This window comes from Copidosoma floridanum, unplaced genomic scaffold (assembly GCF_036245765.1).
Source record: "Copidosoma floridanum isolate Cflo_tuat_1 unplaced genomic scaffold, Cflo_Japanese_pri ptg000001l, whole genome shotgun sequence".
Taxonomy (NCBI): domain Eukaryota; kingdom Metazoa; phylum Arthropoda; class Insecta; order Hymenoptera; family Encyrtidae; genus Copidosoma; species Copidosoma floridanum.
In genome coordinates, this window is record NW_028321878.1 from 20,835,514 (window position 1) to 20,862,173 (window position 26,660).

The following is a 26,660-nucleotide window of genomic DNA, read 5'->3' on the forward strand; positions in this document are numbered from 1 at the left end:
CAGTATACGGATCAATTTTTTTTATATCTACAGGAATTCATGGATTTCATGTATTAATTGGAACAATTTTTTTATTAATTAATTTTTTTCGATTAAATATTAAAAATTTTTCAAGAATCCATTATTTTGGGTTCAAAGCTGCTGCTTGATACTGACATTTTGTTGATGTAGTTTGATTATTTTTGTATATTTGAGTTTATTTTTGATCTTATTAATTTAATTTACATAATATAAATAAGTATATTGAATTTACAATTAAAAAAATTAAAATTTAGTGTAAATAATGATAAAGAAAATTTTATTTTTATTTTTATTTATTCTAGTTATCATAATAATATTGAGATTAAATTTTATTTTATCAAAAAAAATATTTAAAGAACGTAAAAAAATATCAAGATTTAAATGTGGGTTTGATTCAATTTTGAATGATCGACTACCCTTTTCTTTACAATTCAATTAATTTCAATTATTTTTTCAATTTTTAATATTGAAATTGCAATTGTACTTCTATTTTTATTTATAAATTTTTCAAATTATTATTATTCAATTTTATTAGTTAATTTTGTTTTTTTCATTTTAATTTTAGGATTATATATAGAATAATTTGAAGGAGCTTTATTTTGATTTGAATAAATGAATGAATCTAAAAAATTGGATTTTAATTTCGACTTAAAATTTTGATAAATATTATCTATTTATTTAAAAAAAAAATCTAATAATTTATTTAAAAATATTGAATTGCAAATTTAAATGAATTATTTTTATAATGATTTAGATTTAAAGATATAAATAATCAAATATTCATATAATAAATTAGAAACTCAAATATCTAAATATCTTAATTAATATATAAAATAAAATAAATTATTTTTTAAAATTTAAAAAATTTAAAAGTATTTAACAATTTTATATAAAATAATAATGGAATTAATTTTATCAATAAATTTACAAATTATTTGCTTTAATTGGCTACATTATTAATTGAAAATTAAATTTCATTAAAATTATTAACAATAATTTACCTCTATTTTGGTTTTAATTAATAATAAAATTAATTAATTATTAATTAAATATTTTCTTCTATCAAAATAATCCTTAAATCAGGCTTTTCATTGAATTTTTAGATATTATTATTATTTTTCTATTCCTATAATTTTTTTCTAATTTTTTAATTTTTTTTTCTACATCATCTTTTTATATATGAATAGTAATAGAATTAAATTTATTACGTTGTATTTATTCTATTTATATATTTAATCAATAAAATATAGAAATTTTAAAAAATTATTTTTTAATTCAATCATTTAATACTTATTTATTTCTATTTTTATCATTATTTATAATCAATTTAAATATTTTAAAAAGAAAATTTTATTATTTTTAATAATCAGGATAATAATTAAGATAGGTCTTCCTCCTTTTCATATGTAATAAATTAAAATAAATAAATATTTGAATTAAAATTTTTTTTATTAAAATTCTCCAGTACAAAAATTTATTCCTTGAATAATTTTATTTATTTATAATGAAAAAAAAATTACTTTTTAATAATTATAATTGATTTTTTCTGAATTCCTTTAATAAGAAATAATAGATTTTCTTCAGAAATTATAATTTGTTTTTCTTCAATAATTCAAGAATTTTGAATTTTAATATTAATATTTTTAAATAAAAAAATTTGAATAATTTTCTTTTTATTTTATAATTTTATTACTTTTAATATATATTTAAATTTTTATATTTTTAATTCAAATTTTACTTTTAAAATTAAAAATATAAAATTTTCTAATTTTTTTTTTTTTTTTTACTATAAATAATTTTATCATTTGCAATAATTGCTCCTTTTACTGAATTTATTAATAAATAAGTATTTATAAATAAATATTTTGATATGAGATCAATTTATTTAATAATATTTATGATAAAAATTTCTTTACTTAATTCATTTTTTTAACGGTCAAATCATTCATTATTTTTTTATAATACTTTCTTACTCGATTGATTTTAATTTTAAATTAATCAATTTTGAAATATTTCATATCAATAATTTAAATTTAATATTATTATTTATATCAATATTTATTTTTATTTATAAGATTGTATGAAAATTTTAAGTGAAATTTAACTTTAAACCTTTGAAGTTTAAAATATATTTATTAAATGTGAATGTTATAAATTAATTATTAAATTTAATTCAACAAATAAAAAAAAATTTATTTTTTCTATATTTATTGAAATGAATTAAACCTAATTACATTGATTGCATACCTTGTAAGAGGAATGTTCAATATTTTGTAGTATACTGTTCAAAATTTCTTCGTTTAATAATATTTATTAGATAGAATCCTGCCCCAACGGTACCTACCTTGGAATATTTTATACGGGTACATTGATTACATACTTTGTGAGAGGAATGATCAATATTTTGTAGTATACTCTTCAAAATTTCTTCGTTTAATAATATTTTTTAGGTAGAATCCTGCCCCAACGGTACCTACCTTGTAATATTTTATACGGGTACATTGATTACATACCTTGTAAGAGGAATGATCAATATTTTGTAGTATACTCCTTAAAATTTCTTCGTTCAATAATATTTTTTTGATAGAATCCTATCCCAGCGGTACCTACCTTAAAATATTTTATACGGGTACATTAATACATACTTTGTGAAAAAAATAATTAATATTTTGTAGTATACTCTTTAAAATTTCTTCGTTCAATAATATTTTTCAGATAGAATCCTGCCTTAACGGTAGCTACCTTATAATATTTTATACGGGTACATTAATAATAATATCATATTAAAAATATTTATAATTTATAATTTATTTATTGAATAGATTCATTTATAAATTTAAAAATATTTATATAATATAATAATAAATATTTATCTAAAAAAAAATATAAAAAATAAATTTAATATAAATAATATTGTTATTTTTATAAATTTATTAAATATTATTAATTTAATTTTTAAAATTAAATATTATTAATTTCAACTGTTTTACTCAAATTACTATTAATTTTTTTTTTTTTTTAAATCTTATTCCATGTTTTTACGTTAAATAGTATATATATATATATATTTATTAATTATAAAATATTTTTTTATTGAAAACACATATATAGTTAAAAATAAATTATTCAAAAATTTAATGTAATAATAATTAAATATTAATTTGTTTATAAGAAAAAATACATTTATACACAACATTTATAATATATAAAAATCCTTAATTTTATTTATTATTATTCTTTATAATATAATTATTTTATTATTATTAATAAATTTATATAATATAATAATAATAATGATAATAATGATAAAAGCAATAATATTAATAATAATAATAATAATAATAATAATATTAATATATATATATTCATATTATTATTATTATTATTATTATTATTATTATATTATATAAATTAATTATTATTAATTGAATAATAATAATATGAAAAATAATAATACATAAAATTTAAATTTTCTATATATTATAAATTTTAATATAAATGAATTTTTTTATATTGACAAATAGATATTTTATTATTATTACATCAAGATTTTTAATAATTAATTTTTAATTATATATGTGTTCTTAATAAATAAATATTTTATAATGAATAAATTTGAATATACATATATACTATTTAACGTTAAAACATGAATTCATTAAAAAAAAAGGAAAATTAATAGTAATTCAAGTAGAACAGTTAAAATAAATAAAATTTTATTTTAAAAATTAAATTAATAATGATCAATAATTTACAAAAATAATAATATTGTTTAAGCTAAATTTATTATCTATATTTTTTTTAAAATTAATATTTGTTATTATATTATATAAATGTTTTTTTATTTATAAATAAATATATTAAATGAATAAATTATAAATTATAAATATTTTTTATTTGATACCATTATTAATGTACCTGTATGAAATATTCTGAGGTAGCTACCGTTAAGGTAGGAATCTATTTAAAAAATAATATCAAACGAAGAAATTTTGAAGAGTATCCTACAAAATATTGATCATTTCTCTTACAAGGTATGTAATGAATGTACCCGTATAAAATATTCTAAGGTAGGTACCGTTGGGATAGGATTTCATCTAATAAATATTATTAAACGAAGAAATTTTTAAGCGTATACTACAAAATATTGATCATTTCTCTTACAAGGTATGTAATGAATGTACCCGTATAAAATATTCTAAGGTAGGTACCGTTGGGATAGGATTTCATCTAATAAATATTATTAAACGAAGAAATTTTTAAGCGTATACTACAAAATATTGATCATCTCTCTTACAAGGTATGTAATCAATGTACCTGTATAAAATATTCTAAGGTAGGTAACGTTGGGGCAGGATTCTATCTTAAAAATATTATTAAAGGAAGAAATTTTAAAGAGTATACTACGAAATATTGATTATCCCTCTTACAAGGTATGTAATCAAAGTACCCGTATAAAATATTCTAAGGTAGGTACCTTTGGGGCAGGATTCTATCTAAAAAGTATTATTAAACGAAGAAATTTCGAAGAGTATACTACAAAATATTGATTATTCCTCTTACAAGGTATGTAAATAATGTACCCGTATAAAATATTCTAAGGTAGCTACCGTTGGGGCAGGATTCTATCTAAAAAATATTATTAAACGAAGAAATTTTAAAGAGTATACTACAAAATATTGATTATTTCTCTTACAAGGTATGTTATCAATGTACCCGTACAAAATATTCTAAGGTAGGTACCGTTGAGGCAGGATTCTATCTAAAAATATTATTAAACGAAGAAATTTTGAAGAGTCTACTACCAAATATTGATCATTCCTCTTACAAGGTATGTAATCAATGTACCTGTATAAAATATTCCAAGGTAGGTACCGTTGGGGCAGGATTCTATCTAAAAAATATTATCAAACTAAGAAATTTTAAAGAGTACACTACAAAATATTAATCATTCCTCTTACAAGGTATGTAATCAATGTACCTGTATAAAATAGTTTAAGGTAGGTACCGTTAAGGGAGGATTCTATCTAAAAAATATTATTAAACTAAGAAATTTTAAAGAGTATACTACAAAATATCGATCATTTCTCTTACAAGGTATGTAATTAATAAACCCTGTTTGAGAAACTCTTTATTTGTTGAGTACAAGGGAAGCGAGCCCGGCGACAATGAATAGCGTACTTTTTGCGTACTATGCTCTGCTGATATTGTTGGTGGACTAGCTGTCTCGAGCGGCTTGCTGGCTGCTGCTGGTGTGGCTTGGCTGGTAGAGGCTTGTAGCTGGCCAGCTGATGCGTGAACCTGTGTATCAGGAGACGAACTGAGCTGGTCCCGGCACAGGCCGTCGATGCCAGCGGCAGCGGCGTAATGAAGCGCCGAGACGATCAGGAGGGGGGGCCGACCGACAGTATATCGTCGAACGAAACATCCCGCCCGCCTCGTTCCAGGAACGAAACTTTAAGTCCTGCATGCCGTATCCAGAGCGGTTTCGCCTCCGGGCGATGCAGACTGAGAGGCGGTCCGGGTTATTACGGGAAGCAGCGTGACTTTCGTGATTGGCCTGGTGTATTCTCTCGTCACCGTTCGGACGATCACAGCGCGTACGAGAGGGTAAGCACCGTCAAGGATGGGTGGGTGTCGCTCCGTGAAGGTCATCTCGGCGTGCTGGAGGCGACCGCCCACACGCAGAACGCCGTCTGTATGAACGAAGGCTGCGAGCGATGTCAGTGGGTGCCGCTTGAGGAGGGTGCGGCCCGTGCGAAGCAGTGCAAGTTCACCAGAGAAGGCACGCTGCTGGCTCAAGCGCACGCAAGCGAGGTAGGCATTTGTCAACTCGGTAGCCGTCGGTGCTGAGAGCATCGGTCGTGTAGTGGCTCGGCCGAGATGGAGTCTCGCCCACCGACGCAGGTGGGTGAGGGTGCGCAGGAGGACGCCCAGATCGGAGAACAGTCGGAGAAGGTCGAACTCGACCTTTTGCGTGATGCTGCAGAGGCGAGGAAGTGAGGGCTGTGGCGGCTCGGAGGGCTTTTGGGGCCAACAATCAGGGCCTTCGGAAGGCCAGTCCACCGTGTCTGCTGGCGGTGTAGAGTCTGGGCATCGGTGCCTCAAGACGCCACATCGGCAGGATTGTCATGAGTAGGCACATAGCGCCAGATGTGCGGTGGCAGTACCTCCTGGATGTGGGCGACGTAGTTGTCAACGAGAGCGTGGTTGGTCGGCTCGGCAGAGCGGAGCCAGCGTAGAACGACTTGGGAGTTACACCAAGCGTAGCATTGCTCAATAGGGATATTCCACTCTCTGACGACCAAGCGCAGTAGTTTCGCAGCAAGCAGCGCGGCACGCAGCTCAAGGCGAGGGATCGTCATGCGAGCCTGGGGTGAGGCTGACGGCTTGAGGCTTCGGATGGGCGCAAGTTTTGTCTTGGCCAGCAGAATGTGGCAGCGGACTTGCCCTGAGGAGTCCTGCAGCTGGGAGTATACCACCGCGCCCATCGCGCGGCGGCTGGCGTCTGAAAAGGCGTGGAGGTGAATCTTCGACGGAGCTGAAGATCCAATCCAACGTGGAATGGAGAAGCCTTGGATTGATTTCAGCTCAGTGGTGAAAGCTGACCATCGAAGAGCCATTGACGCAGGCACGACCTCATCCCAATCTAACCGGGCGCGCCAGAGATCCTGCACAAGGAGCTTGGCTTGGAGTATGGTCGGCGCGAGCCAACCGCAAGGATCGAAGAGGCTCGCGAGTCCAGCAAGGATGCTCCGCTTGGTGTCCTGTTCTCGAGCTGCCGGGGGTGTGAGCCGGAAAGTATCCGAGGCTGGGTCCCAGCTGATGCCAAGCTCGCTGACGAGGCCAGCGTCGCTGAGTTCACGCCACGTAGGGCGCAGGCAAGCTTCCTGGGTGAGGTCAGCCAGAAGTTCGGCGTCATTGGCGACCCATTTCTGATTTCTGAAGTGGAAATCCGCCTGAGCGCAGGAGACCGATTACTTGATCACGAGAGGATGTCATCCACGTACCGATCGTTCATGACGACAGGTACGGCGTCCGGCCACAAGTGTCCTTCGTCATGGCAGAGTTGTTGAATCACACGCAGTGACAAGTAGGGCGAGCAAGTCGCGCCATAAGTGACGGTGCGCAGTTGATAGTGTACAGGCGGCTGACTCGGATCGGGGCTCCAGACGATGCGCTGAAGGTCTGCGTCTCGCGGGTCGACCCAGATTTGGCGGAACATCATCTGGACATCGCTGCAGAAGGCGACGCGATGTCTTCGCCATCGCAGCAGGACTGTCGGTAGTGCGGCCTGGAGTCTCGGCCCAGAGTGCAGGATGTCGTTTAGGCTGTAGCCGCTCGAGGTTGGATGCGAGGCGTTAAACACGACGCGCAACTTTGGTCCAAGGTTCCCGTGTTGCCAGATGCCGTGGTGCGGGACGTAGCAGACCGTGCCGCTCGGTTCGGACAGCTCTCGGCTGGAGAGCTGCTTTATATGACCGAGGGCGAGGTACTCGCTCATGAAGCGATTATACTCGGTCGCCATCTTTGAGTCCCGCTGGAGGCGATGGTGTAGAGATCGCAGTGAGGCCAGGGCGCTAGCCAGGCTATCGCCGAGGAGCGTTACAGCATTGGGCTTCATAGGCAAACGCACGATATAACGGCCGTCCGCGATGCGCTGGTAGTTGGCGAAAATCCGCTCACAGTCGATGTCATCGGGCGCGCGGCGGCAGACGGAGGGCACCTCTTTAAGTTCCCAAAAGCGCTAGAGTAGCATGACGAGCTCACGATGCCAGGGTGGAGCCAGCTCATCGTGCAATGTCGGACACGCGACGGCGCTGTCCAAGGGGCGCCCAGGAGCACACCCGACTAGAGTCCAGCCGAGTGCTATATGCTGACCGACGATCTCTCCACGCTGATGGTACCCAGGGCACAGCAGACGGCTGTAGACCTCAGCGCCGATGAGAATATCGACCGCTCGAGGAAGGCCAAAGTCGGGATCGGCGAGGTCCTGCAGGCTGGCCCAGACTCGCAGGATGCTGGGGTCAAGCGGGGCCGCAGGAGTTGAAAGACCGAGGTGGGGTATGCACAGCGCCTTCAGATGCAAACTGGGGGTGCCATCCCCTGGCATCAGGCGCAGGCTGGCGCGGGGTGTTGACCTTACGGCGTGTTCGCCGCCGATGCCCGATACGCTGGTTCTAGAATTCTCCAAAGGGGCCTTCAGGCGGCGAGCGAGCTTGAGAGAGATGGCCGAGATCTCAGAGAACGGGTCGAGGAGGGCTCTCACGGTGACGATAGGCCCCCGGCCGCCGCTGAGTTGGACGAGCGCGGTCGGAAGCACCGCGAGTCATTGCCGGGACTCATCAGGAGTCTTAAGGAGATTGGAGCTGTTGGCTTCGCATGCTTGGCTGGGTCCAAAGATCCTGGAGCTTCGAACCGGTGCTTGCGACTGTCGTGCAGCAGACTGTGGTTCACCGCCCGGCAGCGCTGGCAGACCGACTTGGAGGGGCAGTCATGCAGGGAGTGCCCTGGCTTCAGGCAGTTGAAGCATAAATTCTTCTGGAATACGATGTGCATCTTGGCGGCTGGATTCAGATCCCGTAACTGACCGCAATGCCCGAGATAGTGGGGTTCATGACAAGCCGGACGGTTCGCTGGGGCCTCCTGGGTCGTGAGGGAGCGGAAATTGCGCCCTGCGTGCGTCGAGTAGGGCCCTCGTGAGCCGGCGGAGCCAGCTGAGCGCGCTAGATGAGAAGCCTCTACGGAGCTGAGAGTGCGGCATCTGCGCTGCAGAAACGCAGCCAGCATGGTAAAGGTGGCTCAGGAATCACCGGGCACGTCGCTGGAAATCTCCAGCTTCTCCAGCTCGTCTTCCCAAGCACGTCTTGTGGTGGCGTCCGTGCCCGTTGCTGCAAACGCGATAAACCAATCATCCCAGGAGGCGACAGGGCGGCCGAGAGCACTAAGCTGATCGCGATGACGTTCAAGCGTGTCCAACAGCACTTGGAGACCTCCAGCTGACTCGTCCCGCAGAGGCTTGATGTTGCGGAGCGCCGCAACGTGGTCCTGCACGAGGAGCCACCGATGCTCATAGCAGGCCTCGAGTAGGCTCCAGGCTGTCAAGTAGTTGGACCCAACGATTTGCACGGAGTCCAAGACGGCCTTGGCATCGCCTTGAGTGAGCGACTTTAAATAATAGAGTCTCTCAACGTCCGTTAGCTGCTTGTCGTCGTGTATGAGGGCTCGGAACAGGTCCCTGAAGGATTCCCAGTCCTCTCGTCGTCCCGAGAAGGGCGGGATGGTGATCGTAGGCAACTTGGGCCCACGATGTGGTGCCGGTTCTCCGGCTGGGCGGATTTCCCCGTGGGCCCCGGTCGGGGCTAGTGCGAGCCGAGCGTCATACAGGTGTGACCGGGCATCGACGAAGTTGGCCTCTGCGGCAGCATATATGTCGTCCGCGGCATCACCGTGTTCGGTGGTTTCTGCGGTCAACAAACCCGCGTGGTTGACCTTGAAGTCATTCCAGTAGGCGTCTAAGAGCTCAAGCCGAGCCGTGACAAGGCCTGGGGTCCAGTGGCTTGTCTCGGTGGCCTTTACAGCGGCCGTGAACAGAGCGATGACGTCGCCAAGCCGTTGTTGGGTGGCGAACAGGGCTGATGCCTGTCCGGTTTCCCTGAAAATTATGAATATAACGAGTTCGACGTTGAATCATCAACGGAACTCGAGGTGGACGCTTCTTGATCAGTTATAAGTCGCTCTGCTGAGCCAACTGTTTCGTAAGCGAGGCGACACGGGGCCAGGCGCTCTGAAAGGATGACTACTCTGCGAGCGAGGCAGCAAGGCGCCAGACGCTCAGTTGGCTGCATAAAATCCACCACACGGGCCTCACGGCGACCGTGGTGGTCTCGAGTGCGCGTGCACTTGTGAGCAGCAGTCATGCGATGCAAGCAACATGGCGGCCGCGGGGGCTGACGCTCGAACGGCGAGCAGCGAAACCTCAAATCTGCGACACGGGCATCATGGCGGCCGTGGCGGTCCAGAGCGCGCGAGCTTCAGTTGGCGACGCCTGCAATATGGCGGCGGCAGTGGCAAACGCTCGCACAGCGAGCAGCCAATATGGCGGTCCCAAGCGCGCGTGCACTCGGCAGCTCCAGTCGGCGACGCCTGCGATATGGTGGCCGCGGTGGCTGAAAACAAGAACCACGGCTGCCACGTAATCCGTATCATGGGCAGCGTGGGGGCCATGACCTCCGGCTACATAAATTAACGCTCGTGGACGTGCAAGACACGCGCATTTACACAAGACGCAGGACTTAATGCGTACTTACATCGAGCCGGCTTTCCTCTCCTTGTTGCTAAATCCGGCTCGAAGGACCAATGTTTGAGAAACTCTTTATTTGTTGAGTACAAAGGAAGCGAGCCCGGTGACAATGAATAGCGTACTTTCTGCGTACTATGCTCTGCTGATATTGTTGGTGGACTAGCTGTCTCGAGCGGCTTGCTGGCTGCTGCTGGTGTGGCTTGGCTGGTAGAGGCTTGTAGCTGGCCAGCTGATGCGTGAACCTGTGTATCAGGAGACGAACTGAGCTGGTCCAGGCACAGGCCGTCGATGCCAGCGGCAGCGGCGTAATAAAGCGCCGAGACGATCAGGAGGGGGGCCGACCGACAGTACATCGTCGAACGAAACATACCCGTATAAAATATTCTAAGGTAGGTACTGTTGGGGCAGGATTCTATCTAAAAAATATTATTAAACGAAGAAATTTTGATAAGTATACTACAAAATATTGATCATTCCTCTTACAAGGTATGTAATCAATGTACCCGTATAAAATATTCTAAGGTAGATACCGTTGGGGCAGGATCCTATCTAAAAAATATTATTCAACGAAGAAATTTTGAAGAGTATACCACAAAATATTGATCATTCCTCTTACAAGGTATGTAATCAATGTACCCGTATAAAATATTCTAAGGGAGGTACCGTTGGGGTAGGATTCTATCTAAAAAATATTATTAAACAAAGAAATTTTAAATAGAATACTATAAAATATTGATTATTTCTCTTACAAGGTATGTAATCAATGTACCCGTATAAAATATTCTAAGATAGGTACCGTTGGGGCAGTATTTTATCTAAAAAATATTATTAAACAAAGAAATTTTGGAGAGTATACTACAAAATATTGATCATCCCTGTCACAAGGTATGTAATTAATGTACCCGTATAAAATATTCTAAGGTAGGTACCGTTGGAGCAGAATTCTATCTAAAAAATATTATTAAACGAAGAAATTTTGAAGAGTATACTACAAAATATTGATCATTCCTCTTACAAGGTATGTAATCAATGTACCCGTATAAAATATTCTAAGGTAGGTACCGTTGGGGCAGGATTCTATCTAAAAAATATTACTAAACGAAGAAATTCTGAAGAGTATACTACAAAATATTGATTATTCCTCTTACAAGATATGTAATTATTGTACTCGTACAAAATATTCTAAGGTAGGTACCGTTAGGGCAGGATTCTATCTAAAAAATATTATTAAACAGAGAAATTTTGAAGAGTATACTACAAAATATTAATTATTTCTCTTACAAGGTATGTAATCAATGTACTCGTATAAAATATTCTAAGGTAGGTACCGCTGGAGCAGGATTCTATCTAAAAAATATTATTGAACGAAGAAATTTTGAAGAGTATACTACAAAATATTGATCATTTCTCTTACAAGGTATGTTAATAATGTACCCTTTTAAAATATTCTAAGGTAGGTACCGTTGGGGCAGGATTCTATCTAAAGAATATTATTAAACGAAGAAATTTTGAAGAGTATACTACAAAATATTGACTATTCCTCTTACAAAATATGTAATCAATGTACCCGTATAAAATATTCTAAGGTAGGTACCGTTGGGGCAGGATTCTATCTAAAAAATATTATTAAACGAAGAAATTTTAAAGAGTATACTACAAAATATTGATCATTCCTCGTACAAGGTATGTAATCAATGTACCCGTATAAAATATTCGAAGGTAGGTACCGTTTGGGCAGGATTCTATCTAAAAAATATTATTAAACGAAGAAATTTCAAAGAGTATACTACAAAATATTGATCATATCTCTTACAAGGTATGTAATCGATGTACCCGTATAAAATATTTTAAGGTAGGTACCGTTGGGGCAGGATTCTATCTAAAAAACATTATTAAACGAAGAAATTTTAAAGAGTATACTACAAAATATTTATCAGTTCTCTTACAAGGTATGTTATCAATGTAATTAAGTTTAATTTATTTTAAAAAATATAGAAAAAATAAATTTAGTTTAACTTAAAATTTTTATACAATCTCATAAATAAAAAATAATAATAATATTAATAAAAATATTAAATTTTAATTATTAATATTAATTATTTCAAAATTAATAAATTTAAATTTTAAATTTATTGAGTATAAATATATTATAGAAAAATAATAAATGATTTGACTGTAAAAAAATAAATTAAGTAAAGAAATTATTATAAATATTAGTAAATAAATTGATCTTATATTAAAATAATTATTTATTAATCTTCATTTAATAATAAATCTAGTAAAAGGAGAAATTATCGCTTATGATAAAATTATTAATAATAAAAAATAAAATATAGAATTAGAAAACTTTATAATTCTTATTTCAAAAGTAAAATTTAAATTAAAGATATAAAAATATACATATATATTAAAAGTAATAAAATTATAAAATAAAGAAAAATATTTAAATTTTTTTATTTAAAAATGTCAATATTGAAATTTAAAATACTTAAATTATTAAAGAAAAATATATAATAATATTTAAAGAATATTTATTAATTCTCAATAAAGGAATCTAAATTAAATTAATTATATTAATTAAAAAGTAAATTTTTTCAATACAAATAAATAAAATCAGTAAAGTAATAAATTTTTGTACTGAAGAATTTAAATAAAAAAAAATTCAATTTAAATATTTATTTATTTTAATTTATTACATATAAAAAGGAGGAAGACCTATCTTAATTATTATCCTGATTATTAAAAATAATAATATTTTTTTATTAAAAAATTTAAATTGATAATAAATAATAATGAAAGTAAAAATAAATAAGAAATAAATAATTGAATTATAAAATAATTTTTTTTAAATTTCTATGTTTATTTGATTAAATATATAAATAGAAAAAATAAAACATAATAAATTTAATTCTATTACTATTTATATGAAAAAAGATGATTTAGATAAAAAATTAAAAAATTAGAAAAAAAAATTATAGGAATAGAGAGATAACAACAATATCTAAATATTCAATGAAAAGCCTAATTAAAGGATTATTCTGATAGAATAAAATATTTAATTATTAATTAATTGATTTCATTATTATTCGAAACCAAAATAGAGGTAAATTGTTGTTAATAATTTTATTGAAATTTAATTTCCAATAAATAATGTAGCTAATTAAAGCAAATAAATTGTTAATTTATTGATAAATTTTATTTTATTATCATTTTATATAAAATTGTTTAATACATTTAAATTTTATTAATTTAACAAAATAATTTATTTTATTTTATATATTAATTAAGATATTAATTAATTTGAATTCCTTATTTATTATATGAATATCTAATTATTTATATCTTTAAATCTAAATTATTATAAAAATAATTTATTTTAATTTGCAATTGAATAGTTTTAAATAAATTATTAGATTTTTTTTTAAATTAATGGATAATATTTATCAAAATTTTAAGTCAAAATTAAAATCTAATTTTTTAGATTTATTTATTTATTAAAATCAAAGTAAAGCTCCTTCAAATCATTCTATATATAATCCTAAAATTAAAATAAAAAAAACAAAAGTAACCTAAATATTAAATAATAATAATTTATAAAATTTACAAATAAGAATGGAAGTACAATTGCAATTTCGATATCAAAAATTAAAAAAATAATTGAAATTAAATAAAATTGTAAAGAAAAGGGTAGTCGATTATTTGAAATTGAATCAAACTCACATTTAAATCTTGATATTTTTTCACGTTCTTTAAATATTTTTTTTGATAAAATAAAATTTAATCTCAATATTATTATGATAATTAGAATAATTAAAAATGAAAATAAAATTTTTTTTATTATTATTATCATTAAATTTTAAACTTTTCAATCGGAAATTAAATATACTTATTTATATTATGTAAATTAAATTATTAAGATCAAAAATAAACTAAAATATATAAAAATAATCAAACTACATCAACAAAATATCAGTATCAAGCAGCAGCTTCAAACCCAAAATGATGTATTCTTAAAAAATTTTTAATATTTAATCGAAAAAAATTAATTAATAAAAAAATTGTTCTAATTAATACATGAAATCTATTAAATCCTGTAGATATAAAAAAAATTGATCCGTATACTGAATCTCTAAAAGTAAAATTAGCAGATAAATACTCTTTTAATTGAAATAAAGAAAAAATTTATCCTAGAAAAATAGTCATAATTAATCTTAATTTTCTTTGTTTAAAATTTATATAATTTATTGAATTATGGCATCATGTTATAAAAAGCTATATTATTGATACATAATAAAAATTAAAATATTATTAATGATGGTATATAATACACTATTCTGTTATTTATTATTACATTTTGACTTTTAGATCGTAAATAAAAAGAATTAACTAAAACAAATATTCTTGATGAACATCACCCATGAGAAATTATTATTATTAATCCACCATAATATTCTCAAATTTTTATTGAAAATAATCTAATTAATACTATTTTTATATGGACGACAGATAAATAAGCAACAATAATTTTTTTATCATAATGTCGAAGACATAAAAATCTTAAAAATATAATTCCAAAAAATCTTAAAATTATAATTAAATCATTAAAAATTTGAAAATTAATATTCATTATCACAATTATTCGATACAATCCATATCCTTCTAATTTTAATATAATTCCTGCTAAAATTATTGAACCAATAACAGGAGCTTCTACATAAGTTTTAGGTAATCAATTATGGAATAAAAATATAGGTTATTTAACTAAAAAAGCTCTTAATATTGAAAAAAAAAAAATAACTATTTAAAATTTATTTAATAAAATAATTGTTAAAAATATAAAAAATCTTATTGAATCAAATATTTAAAAAAAAATTAATAATAAAATTAATGAAGGAAGAGAAAAGAATAATGTATAAAATAATATGTATAAAGATGCTTCAAGTCGTTCAGGTTGAGACCTTCAACCGATAATTAACAAAAAAGTAGGAATAAGACTAAATTTAAATATAAAATGAAATATAAATAAATTAATAAACATAAATCTGATTAATAAAACTAATATTAAAATAATTAACAAAAATAAATAAATTAATACATTAAAATTTTTTTTCTTACTATAATTACTAATTTAAATAATAGTAATGTTAGTATAATTATTTTAAATTTAATTTTATCAATTATAAAATTACAATAAATTATTATAAAATAATTATTATTACAAAATAATAAAATAATAATAATTAAAAATATTAAAATTAATTTTCTTAAAAATAAATATATATTAATATAAAAAAAATTATAAGTTAAAATTAATACAATCAAATGAATTTAAAATTTGATCATAAATTTATTAAAAAAATCAAATTCTGTCTCTTTCTCTATTTCGAATAAATAATAATAATAAAGTAAAACCTAAAACTCTTTTACATACAACAAAAATTGAATAAAATAATATTAAATTTAAGAGGTTTATTCAATTTACTATGAATATTAAAAATATTAATAATCTTAATATTAAAAACTCTAATCTTATTGAATTTAATATTAAGTTTTTATGTAGGCAAGAATATAGAAAAAATGGAATAATAAATATAAAAATATATAAATTATTATTTTAAAAAATAATTGAAAAAAAAAAAATTTTATCATAAATCTCTAAAATTGATATTTTAAGATTAAACTATTTTTGAATAATTATTAATTTAAATAAAATATTAATTTTGTAAAATGTTATATAATGAAATGACAATAAAATTTTTAATCAATATATTCACAATAAGTTAATTTAATTACCTTTGATTTTATTAATTATTAATTCTTTACCTTTTTATTATAAAATATTTTATCCTATAATCTTAGGATCAATTTTTCTATTATACAATATAATATGTTCATCAAATTTATCAATTTTTAATAGAAATAATTGATGATCATACATTAGATATTTAATTATTGTAGGAGAAATAATAATTTTATTTTTATATTTTACTAGATTTATTAATAATATAATTACTTCAATAAAAAAATTTATTTTCAAAAAATTTTATTAATAAATTAATAATTATATTTTTATTCCTTATCATTATAGTTTTATATATTAATGAATTTTTAATTTGGTACAATAATTTTTACGAAATTTTTAGAGTATTTATACTAAATAAATTAAATTTAATTGATATAAATTCAATATTAATATATATATATATAATATGAATTTAAATTTATTAATTTTTATTATTTACATTTTAATTGTTATAAGAATAATTGTAAAATTAATTATTCTAAATAAATTTACTTTACGTGAAATAAATTAAATGAAAAAATCAATTTTAAAATCAAATGAATTATTAAGAATTATTCATTCAATAATTGTAATTTTACCTACTCCTTTAAATATTTCTATGATATGAAATTTTGGTTCATTGTTAGGAATTTGCCTAATCATTCAATTAATCACAGAATTATTACTATCTTTACATTATTGCCCTAATATTGATTTAGCATTTAATAAAATTATTCATATTATACAAGATGTAAATTATGGGTGATTTTTCCGATTATGTTATATAAATGGAGCTTCTATATTTTTTATTTGTTTATTTATTCATATTGGACGTGGAATTTATCATAATTAATTCTCTTTCTATAAGACTTGAAACTCAAGAATTTTCATTTTTTGAATTACTATAATATCAGCTTTTTTAGGTTACGTACTACCATGAGGACAAATATCTTTTCGAGGCGCAACAGTAATGACAAATTTACTTTCAGCTATTCCTTACATTGGAAATTCTTTAGTTTTATGATTATGAGGAGGATTTTCTATTAATAATGCTACATTAAATCGATTTCATTCGTTTTATTTTACTATACCATTTGTAGTATAAGCTTTAGTTATTCTTCATTTAATATTTTTTCATGAAACTGGTTCTTTTAATCCTTTAGGATAAAATAGAAATTTTTATAAAATTCCTTTTAATCCTTATTTTTTTAATTAAAGATATTTTAGGATTTATTTTATTTCTTATAATTTTTTTATTTATTTGTTTATCAATACCTTATGGATCATCAGATCCCGAAAATTACAATAAACTTAACCCTATAATTACCCCTATTCATATTCAACCTGAATAATATTTTTTATTTGCTTATGCAATTCTTCGTTCTATTTCTAATAAATTAGAAAGAGTTATTGCTTTATTATTATCAATTTTAATTTTGTTAATTATACCATTTAATTTTAAATATAAAATAAAATCATTTAAATTTTATTTTTTTAATTAAATTCTATTTTTAAATTTTGTTGGATTATTTATTATTTCAACTTGAATTGGAGCCCGTCCAGTTAAAAATCCCTATATTTTTATTGGAAAAATTTCATCATTTTTTTATTTTTTATATTTTTTTAAATATTTTTATATTTCTAATAAATCTGATTTATATTTAAATAAATAATTATTCAGTTTTTCAAACTATATGTTTTGAATACATATGTAAGAAATTAATTTTTCTAATAATTTAAAATTTTAATTAATGAAATAAATATTAAACAATTCAATCTTACAGGTAAATAACTTATTCAAATTAAATATATTAAATCATTATATCGAAATCAAGGAAATGTGTCTCGAATTCAAATTACTACAAATAAGATTATTAAATGAATAAAATAAAATTTTATTTTAAATAAATTTTCTCCTATAAATATAAACATAAATAATATTATTATAAATATAATTATTTCATATTCTGCAATAAAAATCGATGCAAATCTTCCTGTTATATATTCAATTTTGAATCCTGATACTAATTCTGATTCTCCCTCAGAAAAATCAAAAGGTGTTCGATTTATTTCTGCTAATAATCTAATAAAAAAATTAATATTAATGGAAAATTGAAAAGAAAAAATTAAAAATATTTTTGTAAATTTATTAAATCAATCAATTGAATTATTTCCCTTAATAATAAAATTGATAAAATTATTAAAATTATTTTTACTTTATAAGAAATAGTTTGAGCAATTCTTCGCAACCCTCCTTATAATAAATAAATTCTATTGGATGATCATCCTCCAATTATTAAAGGATAAACTCTTAAACATATAAAACATAAAATTAATATTAAATTTATTTCACTTAAAATTATTATATTTAAATAAGGAATTAAATTTCATAAAACTAATATTAAAAATATACTTAATAAAGGACTAATTAAATAAAATAAATAATTAGACTTAAAAATTAACGAGATTTCTTTTTTAAATAATTTAATTGCATCACTAGAAGGTTGAAATAACCCTATTTTTCCAACTTTATTTGGACCCTTTCGAATTTGAATATACCTTAAAACTTTACGTTCCAATAACGTTATAAAAGCTACTTTAATTAAAACTATTAAAATTATATTCAATCTTCTAATAAAAGAATGTAAATATATATATTTTTATATATATAATTATTATTAAAAAAAAAATTTTTATTAACAAATTCTAAATTTATCACACTTATCTGTCAAAATAATAATTTTTATTTTTAATAAATTAATTATTAAAAAAATAAAGTCCTTTCGTAAAAGTATTTTTTAAAATTATATAGATAAAATTCAATCTGGCTCACACCGATTTAAACTCAAATTATGTAAGATTTTAAAAGTCGAACAGACTTAATTTATCAATTTCTTTATTAATAATTTATCTTAATTTAACATCGAGGTCGCATTTTTTTTTACCAATAGAAACTTATATAAAAAATAACGCTGTTCTCCCCAAGGTGATTTATTTTAATTATTATAATTAAATTTTTGAATGTAATTTATTTATGATAAATTAATAAAAAATTTATTTAAATTTTTTTATATCCCCAATATATTATTTTCAATTTATAAAAAATTTTACTTATTGATTATAAATAAATAATGTATAATTCTATGGAGTCTTCTCGTCTTTTATAAATATTTAAGATTTTTTGATTAAACATAAAATTTAATTATTTAACTTTATAAAGTTTTTTTTTTATTTATTCTTTCATTCTAGACTTTATTAAAAAGCCAAATGATTATGCTACGTTAGAACAAAAATGCAGCTATTTAAAAAAATTTTAATAGAGCAAAGATTATTTATTATAATTAATACAATAATCTTTGTTTTTATTAAACAGATGAATGATAATTATTGCCAAATTCATTAAATTAATTTTAAAATTTTAAAATTTTATAAATTAATTTTTACTTATTTATTCATTATTAATTCAATTTTTTTATTAAATTAAATAATTTTATAGATATTCAAATATAATTTAAATAATTTAAATGTAATTAATTTATTATTATGAATTATAAAAAAATAAAAATTTTTAATTCTATTTTTATAATTAATTTATTTCCATAATTATTAAAATAATTTTTTAAGCTTTTTCCTAAAAATTTTTTTTAAAAAATATAAATAAATTTTTTAATTAATTCAAATATTAATTTTAAACTAAATAAAATTCAATTATAAAATAATTAGATATTAATAATCATGAATAACATATTATTTCAATAAAGATATTTAAAATATTAATTTTAAATAATTTTTATATTAATTTAATTCAATTATTTTCGAAAAAATAACATTTATTATTTAATTTAAATTAACCCTGATACCAAAAGTAAAAAAATGATAAATTTATAATTCATTTATTTAAATTCATTTTCTGTCTTAATACTTAAAATATTAGATTTTTTAATTTTTTAAAAATGTATTACTTACATATTTATTATTAATTTAAAAAAAATTAAAATCAAAAATCTTTTAAATTTATTTAATTTATTATTCTAAAATAATGTATTAAAATAATTTTTATTAGAAAAATAAATGTTATGAATTTAATTATATTTCTATTTCTAAATAAACTTTCCAGTTTATTTACTTTGTTTAGACTTATTCTAAATAATTTTTAGAAGTGACGGGCAATTTGTACATATTTTCAATTAAATTTAAAAAAAATAATTTTTCTTTTACTTTTACATACAATTTTGAAATAATAATTTTAATATTTAAAATAAATTTAATGTATTGTATATTATTTATATTCCTATATATTATTACATATTGATTCTAAATTTTATTTTATAAATATTTAAATTATTGAATTTAAAAAATAGTTTTACTACAAACATACATAAATTTTATGAAATAAGTTTATTTTATCGTGAAATATCAAATTAAATAACAAAATTTTCTAATGAACTAAAATACCGTTATAATTTTTAATTTTTATTTTCTAAAAATTAATAATTTATATAATTGTTTTAAAAAAAAATAAAAGGGTATCTAATCCAAGTTTTTATTTTATTTTCATAATCATCTTTATTTAATTTTATAAGATTAATTTTTAATAAAAATTTTAAATTTTATCTGAAAATTTTTGATTAAATTATTTATATTAATTGATATTCATAAATTTATTCGTATAAATTTATTTATTTATATGCTTTGTATAACTGCAAATGCTGGCACAAAGTAATTTCATATTAATTTTAAATCTATTTATTAACTTATCAATAATTAATAATTCTGTATATTAAGTTTAATATGAATTATTTAAATTTACTTATTTTCATTAAATTTTATATATACAAATTAAAAACAATAAATTTCAACTAAATTAAAATTTATAAAATTTAATTTTAATAATTTTCTTTTTTATGTAAAAAAAATATTTTCAATAAACTAAAATTTTCATTTTAATAAAAAAAATATAATGATTTTTAAATTATAAATTTGAGGACTTAAAATTAGTCTATTTCTTAAAATTTTATTATTTAACTAATAAAAAATTTAATAAAATAGTATTTTTAAGATAGAATCCTGCCCCAACGATACCTACCTTAGAATTTTTTATACGGGTACATTGATTACATACCTTGTAAGAGGAATGATCAATATTTTGTTGTATACTCTTCAAAATTTCTTCGTTCAATAATATTTTTTAGATAGAATCCTGCCCCAATGGTACCTACCTTAGAATATTTTATACGGGTACATTGATTACATACTTTGTAAGAGGAATGATCAATATTTTGTAGTATACTCTTCAAAATTTCTTCGTTCAATAATATTTTTTAGATAGAATCCTGCCCCAATGGTATCTACCTTAGAATATTTTATACGGGTACATTGATTACATACCTTGTAAGAGAGATGATCAATATTTTGTAGTATACTCTTAAAAATTTCTTCGTTCAATAATATTTCTTAGATAGAATCCTGCTTCAACGGTACCTACCTTAGAATATTTCATACGGGTACATTAATGATAATATCATATTAAAAATATTTATAATTTGTTTTTTTTTTTTATTTATTTAATAAATTTATCTTTAAATTTAAAAATATTTATATAATATAATAACAAATATTTATTTAAAAAAAAATATAGATCAAAAATTTAATCTAAATAATACTATTATCTTTATAAATTAGTTAAATATCATTAATTAGATTTTTAAAATAAAATTTTATTAATTTTAACTGTTTTACTTAAATTACTATTAATTTTTTTTTTTAAATCTGAATTCATGTTTTTACGTTAAATAGTATATATATATATATATTAATTTAATTATTGTAAGATATTTATTTATTGAGAACACATATATAATTAAAAATAAATTATTCAAAAATTCAATATAATAATAATTAAATATCTATTTGTTTATAAAAAAAATATATTAATACATAAAATTTATAATATTTAAAAATCTTAAATTTTATATATCATTTTTTTTTATATTTAAATTATTTAATCAATATTAATAATCTTGTATAATATAATAATAATTATAATAATTATATATATATATATTTTTTATAAGTATCTTAAAAGTAATAGATCCGTAGAAATCGATAATTGCAAGTGAAAGAAGGTCAAAGAGGTACTGATGCTACAAACGCATTAACAGGGTAGTCAGCGTTAAAAGCATAAAAAATTCACTAAAAGTGCATAGCATGTCACAAATTCATCACATAAAGATTTATCTTCCTATGTGGTTACCGAATGTTTTTTCTTTCCATGTAAAACAAACAGTAAAGAGGTTTTTGAATACAGAAGTTTAGGCAGAGATCCTTATCACCATCTGTCCCCCACAAAAGCATAAGTATCTCTATAAAAAGAATCAAAGTAATTCTAAGTTGTTAAAACAGATAAGTATCAACAACTTTTTACTAACATAAATTTCGAAAAATCATAAAAAATTTAAGTTACAACATTTATTGTTTCAAAAAAAAGTGGACATGATATTTTTTTATCATCATGCGTTGAAAGACAGAACTTTCCATCTGCTTCGTGGAACAAAAATTCTGGCTTTCAGCGCGGGAGAAAAATCTTTATACTATTACAACCCACGAGAGAAAACAAAGAATCCCTCAGATCGCAAGCAACTGACGCCCAAGGTGAAGACGAGGAGGAGCCAAATGCCGAATTTCTTTCTTTATTTTTTCTCCCTAGATGAGTAATATACTATTTCTTAACCTACAAAATTTACGGCTGGCTGATAAATAAAGGTAAAATCTAATTATTTGAAAAAAAAAAAAAAAAAAAAAAAAAAAAAAAAAAAAAAAAAAACATGACTACGTAAGCTAAATGGTAATTGGATGATTAAAACAAACCGTTTGACTGTAAAGTACAAGTATCTAGGAGTAAAATTTTCATCACTTTAAAAACTATGCTCTCAATTTTATATTTTTTCCTAAATTGTTTATTCTTATAACAATGTATTACTAACTTTCGACGTAAGTCTGCAGCTCGAGTGTGTTACTTTTTTATTTTTTGTTTCATCATAATCAACAAAAATAAAGGTCAAATTACAGTCTGGAATAAATTTTTTTGTATTTTTTTTTCAGTTTTTCAAGTAAATGAAATTCATTTCGACCTGATATCTACCTAAGACATGCTGAAATTATTTTTTTTATTTTTAAGTTACAGTAAAATTATATGTACTAAAAAACTTGGTTTGATAAAATATTGAAAAACAATAAAATGTCAATTAAGACCTGATGTGCAGTTTACCTGGAATAGCATAAACACACGTAAAATATCCAACACCGAAAATGTAGCTGTCAACTCCAAGAGATTCAAAGTCCTCTAAGCAAACGTAGTAGTTTGGAGGTTTTAGTACCTCTAAAATTTCTCCATTAACATCTGGGCTTGTTAGTGTTATATTCCACAATTCTGCACTTACGTTTCTTAGTATTACCTAAAAAATAATACAAGAAATTAGTGTATCCTATACCCAAAGATCAATTTTTTAAATTAATCACTACCTCTTAAACACTTCAAAATCTATAAAAGACTAAATGTGAAAATAATATTTACAATAAGATACATTACACGATTGTCGTAATAAATATTATATTTTTATTAGTAGCATTATATCAACATTACGAGATTCGATTAGCCCTAACATTTCGTATTTAATTAATTTTGTTGTTTCATGTATTTTTAATTATCCCATTAGTCAATTGAAAACAAAGAAACGAGCTACTTTGGAGGTCTTTTTAACATGCAACGTCAGTAAAAAAAATAGAGTTCACACCTGGTGCGTATACAACCAACATTAACCTACTTATCATTAATTCATCACTTTTAAACTAAATAAATAATTGTTTAAACAATTTTTTATATTTTTTCAAAATTTTCAAAAATTAGAAAAAAATTTTTTTGTACTCTAATAATACAATAATTAATTTCTATTGTGTTTTATTCTTTTACAATTTTTCCATTCGTAAGTAAAGTGATTTTTTGACTTAAGGACGTTCTTCACATAATTACTGGGGGAAAAGTTCAGAGAAGTGAGAGGAACGCTAATGTGTGCAATAAAGCTAGCAATTGTTTTTCTCATGTGGATCTACTCACATACAGGCTTTTACGCACACTTCATCCTCTCTTTCTAAATTTATTTGAAAACTAACTTGTCGGTTTATTTGAAAGTTCGATAGATTTATCTCAAAGTAATCTTTTGTACCCAAAAAATTAGGAGATTCCTACAAATCATATAAATGCCATTTAACGTTACTTTTTCATAAGGTTACATGTTTAATATCGATTTTTTAAAATGTAAAATATATAAAATAATGGCACAGTCAAACGAGCTGCAATTTTTGTGGGTATTTTTTTTTGCTATTTCAATAAACGTTTGCCGTTTTAATAATGTCTGTCAAAAAAATCTGTGTGATGAACGTCCTGAAGGGATATTCACTGGCATGTAATACTACCTCATTGAAGAAAGTTTATCATCTTTTTCTGAAAACTTTAAACCCCTCCCAGTCACATTAAAAAATAGGTTTTTTTGCAAATGTCGATGGTTTGCAAAAAGCTTACAACATTTCGATCTGAAAGGTCAACTATAGTTTTGGACCATAATACTACCAACATATATAAATTTCAGTACGAATAACAAGGTTACGTTGTCTTAACTCGTGAGTATTGATTTCCTCTGCACCCCCAAGCTTCGTCATTTCTACCTAACATTAACTAGATCATGTTGTAATTTGGTCAAATACTGTAAGAAGTGTGAATAAACACTCGTGCTTGAATGCAAATGAATTTAGTTTCTGGAATTTTCCACCTATTCTGATATACAGCAGTCTTATGATAATTGATTCTTTATCGCTTATATCGTATATTGGTAACGCTGACAAAGAATGCATCATGACAAGAAATACTTCGTGACGCAGATGAATTCGTCATTTTATGCGAGAAAAACAAGAAGCTTCTTCGATGTATTCAAGATCTTCGCTGGAATGCAGAGTAACAACAACAACAACAACAACAACAACAACAACAACAATAATAACCACAGTAGATTAAGGGCTCCACTGTTCAGATTGCTGATCATCATCCTCCAGATCAACGAGTTGCAGTAAAATTGCAATTTCCATCTATTTGGTCTGACAAACCAAGCTTATGGTTCGTGCAAGCTAATTTTCTATTTATACTTTTTAAAATCACAAACGAGGTAAAAAAATTCCAATACGTTATCTCTTAGTTATACGCTCGTATTACTTTGAAAATCGAGGATACCATAAGCAATTCCCTTCAAATGAATTTGTACAGATTCTATACATGGATTTAATCGACTATTTATCAGCGTAATGGACAACGTGTTCGTCGCAGTTAATCAACGAGTAAGAGCTTAGTGATTACAAACTATCAGAGCTTCTTCATTACTCTCGTTCTGTTGCTAATGTAACTGTCCATTGCGATAACTTTAACTTCAATGACTACCGTCCAACGTACACGTTATCCTGGCAATGGAATCTGAATTAATGCTTGATAACCTAGTGGAGCTTGCTAACAAAATTTTATACATCATCAAGCATATTGAGTTTTGCTTTCAATGCAGTACTGAACAGCAAAGTAAGTTGTCAAGTTGTTGACTTCTTACTTATGTCCTCACGATTTTAACTGCAATTTTAGATCGAGAAGTAGATATTTCACAAGCAAAAATTTCCAGCGAACTACCGACCATATTTGCTGGTATCATGCAAAGTTTTAGTATAATAATACAGAGTGTATTCCACCATAAAATTTTTTGGGAGACGACAAAAGCAGTTTGTAAGGACAGCATCTTGATGTATTTCATAGAAATTCAAATCAGATTTCTTATTGATACTGGCTCTGATGTATGTTGTTTCCCTAGTCGTTAATTACAACAGCATCGTTTTTTTGTCAATTACGATTTGTGTACCGCAAATGTAAGTAGAATCAAAACGTAAGGTTTTGTAAAATAAAATCTCAACTAAGACTATGATAACGTAAGGGTTATAAAAATTCCAAAACTTTGTCGCTCAATATTTTCAAAAACGTATAAGCACTCGTAAAATCCAATACTAAAAATTACAAAATTTGCCACGTAGTTATTAAATGATCCTAGAATTTCAGATCTGGTTTGTTTCTAAGTACATACCTTAAAAAATAAGTGGATAAAATTTCAAAACACAATTTTAAAAACTGCTGAAGTAACAGCAAGTCGAACGTGAAAAAGCATGAAAAAACTTTTTTCGAATTTACACTTAAAATGAATTTTAGACTTGGATGCACCATTTTTAATTTATGTAAGTATACATACAGAAAAATACGAAGATACATTTTAGAAAAATAAAGGAATTAAGATTTTTTCGATCTGCAGAAAAAAATTTAAAACATGGTGAAAGTGGGAACAACTTTTACAAATCAACGATGTCTATTTAAAATGGCATGTTGTTGTTTAAAAACTTGCTCAGTTTAAACACAGTAGTGAAGCAAAAAATAGTAAAATGCACAATGCCCTAGAGCATGCCGATGATAACCTGAAA

At 27.9% G+C, this 26,660-nt stretch overlaps 1 protein-coding gene across 1 annotated transcript in view; it reads right to left on the reverse strand.

Moving 5' to 3' along the window:
- Gr10 (gustatory receptor 10) overlaps positions 1-26,660 on the reverse strand; it is a 249,541-nt gene that overhangs the window by 111,678 nt on the left and 111,203 nt on the right. The window contains exon 5 of the mRNA XM_089591413.1: positions 23,374-23,560. Within this exon, the coding sequence (XP_089447539.1) occupies positions 23,374-23,560 (187 nt within the window). The remainder of the gene's footprint in view (positions 1-23,373; positions 23,561-26,660) is intronic.